Consider the following 10,689-nt stretch of genomic DNA (forward strand, 5'->3'; position numbering starts at 1 on the left):
GGTCCCCTGGGGAGCCCCGAGGAGCGTGGGTGAGCACACAGGGTGTGAGGGAACCTGCACGGCACCTCCTCTCCAGCGAGCATCAGGGTGTGTTATGGGTGATGCTCGGGTGCCGTTGGTGCGACAGAGCCCGGCTGCCTAGGTGCTGCCCGGGACAGAGAATGCTATAGGGACCAGAACTGGTCCTGCACAGGGCGAGCTGAGCGCAGCCCAATATGCACTGGGAGTTGCTGGGGATGCAGCTGCCCTGAGGTCCAGACACACTGTCTTCTCCAGCTGGGAGGCAAGGGCTCTCCTTGCCCTGTCGTGTCCTGCCCAGGGCAGAGATCCTCTCTCCCGGTGGGCTTGCGGAGCAGAAGCGTCCCTGGCAGCCTGGGCAGAGGTTGGCTGTTCTCACCCTCGGTGGTGCTGGGCGAGCAGTGGTGCCGGACTCAGCAGCGTTAGCCATGGGGCACTTGGGGCAGGTTATGGCTGAGGTGTGGAGTAGCTCCACACAAAGAACTTGATGTGCAAGAGAGGGGAAACTGAGGCCCAAGAGGACAGCAGGACTTGTCCAAAGCCAGTGCTGGAGCTGGGAATGAAAACCAGCGTGGGGGCCATGGCCAACCCTGGGAGCAGGGTGCAGGGGAGACCCGTAGGAGAGAGCTGGTTCCCCCCACCACGCAGCAGGCGACTCAGCCACAGTCTGACCCTGCCTGCACCCACGCCAGCCCCACATCCCCCTGCCCCAGATCCAGCCCAGGCTCCTGTCCCGCGGCTGATGGGGTCAGTTCATCCAGCCCCAGAGATGAGGGGATCCCCAGGTCGAGGTCACGGGGAGCTGAGCTGCGCTCCAAACCACTCCTGAAGTTTTGCTCTTGGCTTTAAACCAATTGCCAAAGCCAGGCTCAAGCACGAGTGTCTGGTTCACTCCGATACCCTGTGTTTACAAACACACTGTGCTGTGGCCACTGCTTGTCCATCCTGAACTGTGCACCAGGAGGGATCGGCGCTGCCTTGCTGACAGATGTAGGGCCGAGTCCGAAGGTGAAACCGGGATGGCTGGTGTTTCACGCGCTGATGTGCCATTGCGGAGCGCACGCATCCTTCTCTCCCTGCTGTCGGGGCAGAAAGGGAGGGTCAGGGGCACTCGCTGTCGGTGCAAGGGGGGGCATTTTGGACAGGAGGTTTGTGTGAGCAATGTCTCTGTGCAGACACGGAAGGATGAAGTGAGTCGGGAGGAAGCTGACTGCCTGCTTGATACTGGCTGCTGTCAGCACCAAATCCCCCAAGGGCCAGGTAGCCACGGCAATGCCGAGTCTTCCAGTTCAGCCCAAAGCTGGTGGCAGCCGTGAGGACCCTACAGAGACAGGCAAAATGTCCCTGTCCCTGCTGAGCCAGCCACCCTGCAGTCAGTGGGGCTGCAGGGAGCTGAATCCCTGGAGCCTTTGAGGTTTGGCTGGGCATGCTTGCTGCCTGGCCGTCTCTCTGAAACCCCACCAGCCAGCTGCCCGCACTGCTTGTGCCTTTATTGTTAGACAGGATGAGTGCAGAGCTCTGCCCAGCCTTGTCGCGCTGCTCTGGCTTTGCACTGGGGGAAGATGCTTTCTGGAGCTCTGTCCTTCAGGGTGGGATGGAGCAAGCATCTTCCGAGAGCGAGTTGTGTTGCTGCTTCGGTTCACTCAAATGGCCCTGCAGGGCCCTGGAAACATTTGCTGAAGATAAGGCTGGAGTGTATGCTCACAAGTGTTATCTTCCGGAAATGAGGGGTGGCCGTAGACCACAAAGGTCATATTTGTGAATGCCATGGTAATGAGAGAGTGTACCCAAGGCTTGGCTGGCTCTGCTGCCACAGACTGTGCCTGGGCAGGCACAGGCCACTCCTTCCCCGGAGCCCCATTGTGCATCAGCCGGTCTTGGGGAGGGTTGTCATCTTCTGAGTCAACCAAGCATCACGAGAGACTTGGCCACATCCTGGCGGGTGACGTCAAAGTGCTTGTCTCCCTGGCAGGCTGCTGAGCTGCTGTCTGGCCGGGGAGGGGCAGCTGCCCCACGCTCTCCCAGTAGGGTTTGGGGCCAGTGGCTCTCCAGCCAGAAGAGCTGCCGTGATGCTGGTGAGTTGGCTCCAGCACCCACAGCTGGGATATTAGCATAGGGGTGTGCTGGCGTGATGACTGAGTTATCAGATCAGGACAAGTCCTGGAAGAAACAGTGAGCAAGTGTCGCGTGCTGTATCTGGCTGTGGATGGAGGAGGGTCCAGCTCCCATCGAACATCATTAGGAGCCAACCGTGCCAGGCGGACCATGCCCACCACCCTCCTGCCTGAAGCCCTTGCGCTGCCCCGGGACGTTCAGAAAGTAGCACAGCACCCTCCTGCCGCCAGTGCCCGGTCTTTGCCCTGTCCATGCAGGCACTGGACAAGCAGGGAAGAGGAAGGGAAGGGTCTGCAGCAAGAAATGAGAGTGGGAGAGCTTAGAGAGCTATGGAGGGGCTGGGTGGACAGCGATGCACAGCTCAGGGCTCATGACCTTGATGGGGAAGGGCTGGAGAGGCAGCAGCACTGGGAAAGGCTGCTTGTGTGCAGGTCCTGGGCAGCACAAGCCTGGCCATGGTGTGTGAGGGTTAATGGCTTTGAGGATTTGGTGGTGGATTGCACCTCTACGGCCAGAAAAAGGATGGGTGGCCAACCAGGGCTTTGCATGCAGGGTTTGCATGGCTCCAGGGAACTCAGTGCTTTGCGGGAGCTGGTTCTGGGTTTGGAGCAGGGGAGATTCACTTTCAGTTCCTGGTCCCTGTTTCAGGCACTGGTGACAATCGATAAGTTCCTGCTACCACATGTGTAAGGGCTGGGGATCTCCTGCTTCATGAGATTGGGGAAGCAAGCTACGGGCTGGGGCAGCTCACTGAGGCTGTGAGCTCCCCGGGGAACCCCACGAGGTCCGTTGGCTCTGCAGCTCTGCTGGCCCCGGCACGCCAAGCTCACTGCGGAGCTGACTAGTGAGACTCTTGTATGGTGAGCCTCTGCTCCGTGCTTGCCCATACCTGGCAGAGATGGGCTGAAAGAGCAGCCTCCAGCATATCCACGAGGTTTCTGAGGCAGCCTTTGGTTGCCTTTCACTGGACGATGCTTCACCGTGCAGCGACCCCTGCCAGGGACAGCTCTGCTCCCGGTCGCACGCTTGAGGAGACAGGCAAGTCTTGGTCAGGCCCGGGTTTACTTAGATGCTCGGCAGTGATTACACCGGTAAAAGCCTTGCAGAAAGCGCAGCTCCAATCATCTTCTTGGGACGGCTCAGTCCCACCTTGGTGGACGCTCATGGTTCTTTGCCCTCTCTCATCTCCACCCACTCAGGGGCCCCTTGGGAGAGCCTTAGGGAAGTTGGTGTCACACTCCTATCCTGTCCACAGCAGAATGGCTCAGGATGTGGCCACGGGGCAGGGCTAAGCTAGGCATCTTTTCTTCAGGAAAGCTGGAGAGGGACTGTTCATAAAGGCTTGTGGGGATAGGATGAGGGGGAATGGGGATAAACTGGAGAGGGGCAGATTTAGGCTGGACATTAGGAAGAATTTCTTCACTATGAGAGTGATGAGGCACTGGCACCTGTTGCCCAGGGAAGCTGTGGCTGCCCTGTCCCTGGAGGTGTTCCAGGCCAGGTGGATGTGGCCTTGGGCAGTCTGATCCAGTGGGAGGGTGTCCCTGCCCATGGCAGGAATTGGAACTGGATGATCTTTAAGGTCACTTCCAACCCAAAGATCTATGCTCTTGCTCCTGGGCTGGAAGGTGTGTGTTTAGAATGGCCGGGGCGCTGCTGCTGGGGAGCTGCCTTTTTATGGGATACTGAGGCAGGACGGCTTGATTTCCAAAGCTGCCCTGTTCTGCTGGCAGTGCTCAGCGCCCCCGTGCAGGTGGGAAGCTGCGCCTTCAGCATCCCCTGCCCAGGTGCCTCGGGCAGTCCAAGGAGGAACTGTGACTGAAGCCCACCTGGCCCTGACTCCCGGCCATGCCTGGGGAGATGCTCCAGTGCCCGGTTCAGCACCCAGGCAGGGCACTGGGCTGTCCTGCTATGTCTGCCACCCTGGGGTGGCATGGAGTGGGATTCGGGTGGCAAATGGGTCTGGATCTGCTTCTGGGCATGTCTGTGGGCGCTGCTGCTGGGGATGTGAGCTTTGGTGGGGATGGAAACCCAATGCCCGCTGCGCCAGGGGTGAGGCAGAGCTCCGCTCCCCACCTGCCTCTACCTGTCCCCAGGCTCCCAAGCAGAGCTCCCATAACAAGGGGACCCTTGTCTCCTCCACAATACCCCGCTTCTGGCCTGAGCACCTGCTGGCTGGGATGGAGGCGGCGCCGGGGGGCTCTGAAAGGCCCTTCTGTGCTGGGATGAATGAGAACCTGTTCACCTCTGGTGGGCTCCCACCTCCTGCCCGCCAGGCTGTGACCCTGCCTGCTGCCGGCCCCCAGCCCTACCATGAGCGCTCAGGGCACGCCCAGCTCCTGGCAAAGGGGATCCTGGACACCTCAGAGCCTCTAGATCCTCGTTGTCGATTGCTATATCCAGTGTGGACAACTAAATGAGTCCTGCTGGCCCACCCAGCTTGTCCCAGCGCCATCCACCTTGGGCTCGGGAAGTGGTGAGACTGTGGGAAGAGCTGGGGAGGTCCCGGCAGGGTCCCCCCAAAGCTGCAGCCTGGCTGGGTGCAGTTTTTGGTACGTGGGGCGTCCTGGAGGAAGGAGGCTGCTTTCTGCAGGAAAACTCAGTACTTTGGGAATCCGAGGCTCCCTGCTTGCGGAAGCATGTGCAGGTGGGGGTGATGGGGGCAAACAGCAGTGGAAGGGAGCCCAGTGGAAGTGATCTGGTCCTGCTCTGTGGCTCCCACAGCTTGGAGGGGGGGTCAGGGTGCAGCAGCAAAGTGCCACCTCCCTGGCTAAGCCCCCGCTGGCTTCTTCTCCCAGCCTGCTGCAGCCTGAGCTGCTGGTCCTGGCTCCACCGAGGACATCGCACCGAACTGGCAGCCGCACAGGGACCCTTGAAGGTAGCTCAGAGAGGTGAGAGGGGGAAGGTGTGTGCAGCAGTCCTGGCACAAGCTGGGACCTCACTGTGGGGCTCCCAGTGCCCAGGGGATGGACTTTTAACTCCGCTGTGTTTTCCCCTTTCCAGTGTGAAGTCCTCCAAGCCATCCACCGAGCTGAAGGAGCCCAAGCCCCGCAGAAAGCAGGTAGTCATTAGCCAAGCACAGTGTCTCTGGTGCCCCTTCTTGCTGGGATTGGTGGTGAAGCTCTGTGTGGGGAAGCTGAGGAGGACCATGGGTTTTGTGTGTGTGTAGGAGCAGCCCCGCTGTCCATGCACGTGGGTCTCCCGAGCAAATTCACTAATGTGGAGGTTGGAGCAGCATCACCCACTCCAACCCTGTGACACCTGTGCCACCAGCCTGGGCTGGAGACTTGTGAGGATGGACCCAAGCTGTGGGAGGGACCAATCCTGAGCACTGGGGCTGTTCCCGTACAACAAAGACCTTGAGCGTGGTGCCCACACTAGAAAGGGCTGAGCCTTTCACAAAGCTCATGCTCACAGGTGACTCTGTACGCCCTGGTCTTCCCTGCCCCACTGAGCTGGGTACCAAAGGGTGTTATGCAGCAGGAAACCAAGGCACGAGGCAGTGTTCTGCCTGGGTGACCCAGCAGAACATGTGCTGGCCAAGGAGCATTTCTGCCCCTGGGTTTGTCCTCCTCAGTGCCTTCTGAGAGATGGAGATATTGGAGGGAAGGTTTAGCCCCAGGCTGGCAGACTGAGCCGAGGTCACTTCCTCTCCTCCCTCCCAGACCAAGCACCATGCCTTCGCTTCAGTGATGGCCAGAGCTAAGGCAGACCCCAAGTTTGGGAAGATTTTCCGCTTCCAACACTCCCGGTTGCTCGATGTGGGACCAGCATTTCACCCCAGAGACCTGGGAGAGACTGAAGACACGACATGTCCCCTACGGTTGGCAAGGCTTACCCTACAGAGGTATGGACCCAACCAGGTCCATTGCAGTAGATGGGGCAAAGGGGGTGATAGGAGCAAAGGGGGTGATAGGAGCATGTGGTGCAGCTCGAGGGGCCCAGGGAACCCAGCAGAAAGGATTGAAGACATGGGGCAGGCAGAGGAGCCCTGCAGAGGAGCTGGAGACCTTGATCTTTTCCCATTCCACCTCCTAGGGCGTGGGACGGAGGGAGCTGGTTTTGCAAATGCCGCTTGCTGCATCTTGTGACATTTTCCCTGAATAAAAGCTCCAGTGTATGCATGATTATTAACTGGGGCCGGAGGAGCTCAGACAACCCGCTCCATTGTTATGGATGGAGATTAGTTTCCCCTTCCTACCCCGAACCCCATTCTGCTCTCCCTGGGCAGCCTGCGAGGAGGGCCGTTGTTGGGGGAGCCATGGCCACCACAGGCAGCAGCACCCACACGCTGGGGCTGGAGATGTCTGGATACATCCCTGTGCCTCGCACAGCCTGAAGTGGCCACTGTTTGGAGCAGGCTTAGGAATGTGGGGGCTGTGAGGAGGTGGCACCAGGCGTGAGAGAGGACTGGCTGGTGTTCTCCCATCCCACCTTCAGACCTCTCTCCTGCACAAGAATGGCATGAGCTTTCTCGGGTGCTGCTGCTCCTGGATGAGCACTTGCGCAAGCTTGTCTGTGCGAGCTGTTGCATGCTTAAGCGCGCACGTGCTCACACACATCTCCCTGCTGACTGGCCCCATCCTGCTCCATTCCAGTGGTGGGCAGCACCCTCCAGCAACTCAACACCTCGGCCAACAGGCACCTCTTCAACAAGGACGCCTTCCCCAGAGGCTGCATCCGCTGTGCCGTGGTGGGCAACGGTGGCATCCTCAATGGCTCCCGGCAGGGCAAGGCGATTGATGAGCATGATCTGGTCTTCAGGTGCGGATGGGTCATCCTGGGTGTGATATGGCCATGGATGCTGGTGAGAGGCCAGTCCTGAACACGCGTCCTGCACTTTTCATAGGATCAACGGTGCCGTGATCAAAGGCTTCGAGGAGGATGTTGGGACTAAGATTTCCTTCTATGGCTTCACAGTGAACACCATGAAGAACTCTCTCATCGCCTACGAGGAGTACGGCTTCACCCAGATACCCCAGGGCAAGGTGGGAACCCAAGAGCTTGTTGGGGAGGTGACCCCAAATTGTCCCTTGGGGCTGGGCGTGCCCCCCAAAACCTCTCATCTCAGGCCCTCTCAGTCTCTTACCCCACTGGCGCATGGACAGTGCCCCAAAGCCCCACCAAATGCCACGTCTGTGTTCCCACTGCAGGACCTGAGGTACATCTTCATCCCCTCGGATGCCCGTGACTACATCATGCTGAAGGCAGCCATCCAAGGCAGCCCAGTCCCAGAGGGCTCGGACAAGGGGGACAAGTGAGTAGCCCCTCAAGATCTCCCCAGCACCTTTGGTGATGCACTGGAGGGAGCAGGACTTGCATGCCCTCACCCCACATCTGTCCCTGGTGGGATAAACCCCAATTAGCTCCAGGACTCCCATGACACATATTCTGCCCTTCTCGCCCCGCTGCAGGCCGCAGAAGTATTTTGGACCAGAGGCATCTGCAGAGAAGTTCAAGCTGCTGCATCCTGATTTCTTGCAGTACCTTACAGCGAGGTGAGGATGACGAGGGCCATGGTTGCTGCTCAGCTCTGCTCCATGCTGGGCTCAGACCACCTGCCTCCCACCACTGCTCTCCAGTATGCACCAGTGGCTGCCCAGCATCAAAGCGCAGTCCTAGTTCTCCCCAGGCACTTGGAGCCACCTCTGCCCTGCTCCCTGCAAATAAAGCAGGAAGATTTGTCCCTTGTCATTCACTGCAGCACAGCTCCTGTGCCTTCCTGGCAGGGAGACTCCCCCAGCCTCACCGTGCTCACCTCGCCTCCCACTTCCAACAGAAATTGTGTTGCCCTTGTCTAACGGGGCAGAGGCGGAGCCCAAGGGGATTGTCTTTTCCTGCCTTTCAAGAAAGCAGGTGCTTGGGTCGGGGTTATTTCAAACATCAGAGAATCATTCATAGAATCATAAAATCATTTGGTTGGAAAATACCTTTGAGATCATCAAGTCCAACCATACCTGTCCACCACTAAAGCACATCTCTGAGCACGTCATCTGTCTGTCTTTTAAATACAGCAGTAGCAAATGAACTGAACCTTGGTAGCAGCCATCAGAAAATCCACGTGAGCACTGCATTTTCCTCAGTGTCTTAGCAGACACCGAGTGCATGGTGGGGGTGGGTGGGTGCTGGACGCTGCTGGGTCTGGCACTGGGGGCCATGGTGCTGTGCCAGCCAGGAGTCCTCCCCGACCTGCTGTGTCGATCAGTAGGTTCCTGCGGTCGGCGCTCCTGAACACTCAGTACGGCTCTCTCTACATGCCCAGCACTGGCGCCCTCATGCTCCTCACCGCACTCCACACCTGCGACCAGGTGAGAGACCACGGGGCCACCTTCCCCTGGGGACAAGGGGATGCCCTTTGGGCTGCTGGGCACTTGTCAGTAGGTGCTGTAAAGCTCCTGGTGGGGACTGGCGTGTCCTGGTGGCTGTCCTATATGTGCCACACCTGTCCCTGGAGGGGGGATACAGGCACCACCTGAGGGGGAAACCTGAACCCATCCTTTGTCCATATGTCCCACCTCCCTCTCTGAAGGTCAGTGCCTATGGGTTCATCACTTCCAACTACGAGCAGTTCTCAGACCACTACTACGAGCTGGAGAAGAAGCCGCTGGTGTTCTACGCCAACCACGACATGATGCTGGAGGCAATGCTGTGGAGGAGCCTGCACCGAGCAGGGATCATGAGCCTCTACCAGCGGTGAGGCCAGGCCATCGCCCACGGGGGCAAATCCAAGGACTTCAATGGCTCTTCTGCTGTTTTCTGAAGGCCACCTTCTCCCTCCTGAGGGCTCTCCCCAGCTGGGCAGCCAGCCCAAGGACCAGACCCACTGCACCGCAGCTGGCGGTGATGGGATGGTGAGGGGCAAGCTGAAGCTGGCAGAGAAATACTGCATTTCCTCAGGGATCTCTGGCAATGTTTCGTGGCTCAGTGTGATTGAACATGGCCCTTGCAGCACCAAGAAGCACCATGGCATGTGGCTGTGACCTTCAGCCCCACAAACGCGGTTGTGGGGCAGCAGTGGCCCCTGTGAAGCACAGGAGGGGCAGGGTGGTGCTGGAAGAGGATGCTGGAGATGCATATGCATGGCAGCCTCTGGGCGGATAACACCCTTCAGCTTTCCATCGGGCTCCAGCTCAAATGCTCATCACTGTGGTGGGACCACAACAGGCTGATGAATCCTTGGACAGGAGACTAGAACATCCATCTGAGAGGAAGGTGGTATGTTTGGAGAACACCTCTCTCTGGGACTGCAGAAAGCCCAGACTCCAGCTGGCTCTGGGTTGACACGTGCTGCTTTTGAGAAGGATGTGCTACCACTGCCCCTTCTCTAGGCTGCTGTGTTTGCTAATAAGGAAGGATCTTAAAAGCCGTGGGGCTAAGAGTAGGGTTACTGAGCTCAGCTGGGACATCAGAAACATGGTCTGCCTCTGAGCATCCTGGAGAGGAGCCTACAGCCATGTGCACGTGGGCTTTGGCAGCTTCTTCTTGCACAGACCCCACGTGGAGGCCTCTGAGCAGGAAGCCCTGTTGCCCGGGGGTTACGGATCCTGCTGCCTCGGTGAGTTTCCCCAAACCCCCAAGGGAGAGGTGAAGGCCTTGAACGTGTCAGCCCCGCTGGGGAGGCCGCTCCAGCTGGTGGGCAGGAGGGTTGACTGGGAGCAGAGGGAGCAGCGTAATCCGAGACATTTTCCCACTTTGTGTAATTACATAAATGTTGAATGATTTTCTTTTATGCCTGTTTCTGTTGTTTTGACAAACAGGGTGGGTGAGACCCCCCACTCCTGGGAGCAGAGCAAGCCTGTGACAGCAGGGATGGGAGCGGGACAGGAGCAAGCAGCTCCCAGCTCAGCCTTTTGCCACTTGGGATGGTGTTTGCTGTACATCAGCTGGGGAGGAACTGCAGAGAGGGGAGGAGATAGTACAGTCCTGAGCCAGGGAACCTCAAAGCTCCCTCAAGGTCACAACAGGCTGCTTCCAGCCATTCGAATGAGTGTTATGGAGGGTCAGTCTAGGAGCCTCAGGTGTTACCTCCAGCCTGGAGCCCATCAGGTGCTCCCATGTCTCAAATTAACCTTTGCTCACATCAGAGCCATCTTACAGTGGTACCAAGACAGCCTGTTAGCCCTGTTTTCATTTACAAGCACTCAGCAAAACATCTTTCATGGGAAGAACGAGCCAGATCCTTTTCACCTGACTAAGACAGCAGCAACAAGTCCTCAAACCCACCCTGGCCAAGCCTCAGCACAGCCCATGCAGGCACCTTTGAACCTGGCAATCAGCACCTTGATTCACAGGGCACAACCAACAGGTCTGAACCTGCCAGCATCCTGCCAGGAATCCCATCCAGCTCAGTGACAGAGCTGTTTGTGCACAGCGGGAACTACTGCCCACACCCTCCTTTCCCATTTCAAAAAGGGTAGTTTTTTAGCCAGGGGTGTAGCCAAACCTGGGAGTTAAATACTCCATTTTGAGGGCTTCTCAGACTAGGAACCTGATGACTGTACCACTGCCTCTCACTTTTCCCTTCTCGATGAGCTTCCAAGCAGACCACACAAACCG

General features: G+C 58.2%; 1 protein-coding gene across 1 annotated transcript in view; it reads left to right on the plus strand.

Annotated features, from left to right (window-relative positions):
- ST6GALNAC2 (ST6 N-acetylgalactosaminide alpha-2,6-sialyltransferase 2) overlaps window positions 1-10,443 on the plus strand; it is an 11,544-nt gene extending 1,101 nt beyond the window's left edge. Inside the window, 10 exon segments of the mRNA XM_054082964.1 lie at window positions 4,932-5,024; window positions 5,137-5,197; window positions 5,805-5,873; window positions 5,875-5,980; window positions 6,732-6,897; window positions 6,983-7,121; window positions 7,287-7,390; window positions 7,548-7,631; window positions 8,342-8,441; window positions 8,663-10,443. Coding sequence (XP_053938939.1) covers window positions 4,932-5,024; window positions 5,137-5,197; window positions 5,805-5,873; window positions 5,875-5,980; window positions 6,732-6,897; window positions 6,983-7,121; window positions 7,287-7,390; window positions 7,548-7,631; window positions 8,342-8,441; window positions 8,663-8,830 — 1,090 coding nt within the window. The 3' untranslated portion in view covers window positions 8,831-10,443.
- Window positions 10,444-10,689: the final 246 nt, after the last annotated feature.

The sequence above is a fragment of the Cuculus canorus genome, chromosome 18, assembly GCF_017976375.1.
Source record: "Cuculus canorus isolate bCucCan1 chromosome 18, bCucCan1.pri, whole genome shotgun sequence".
Classification (NCBI taxonomy): Eukaryota; Metazoa; Chordata; class Aves; order Cuculiformes; family Cuculidae; genus Cuculus; species Cuculus canorus.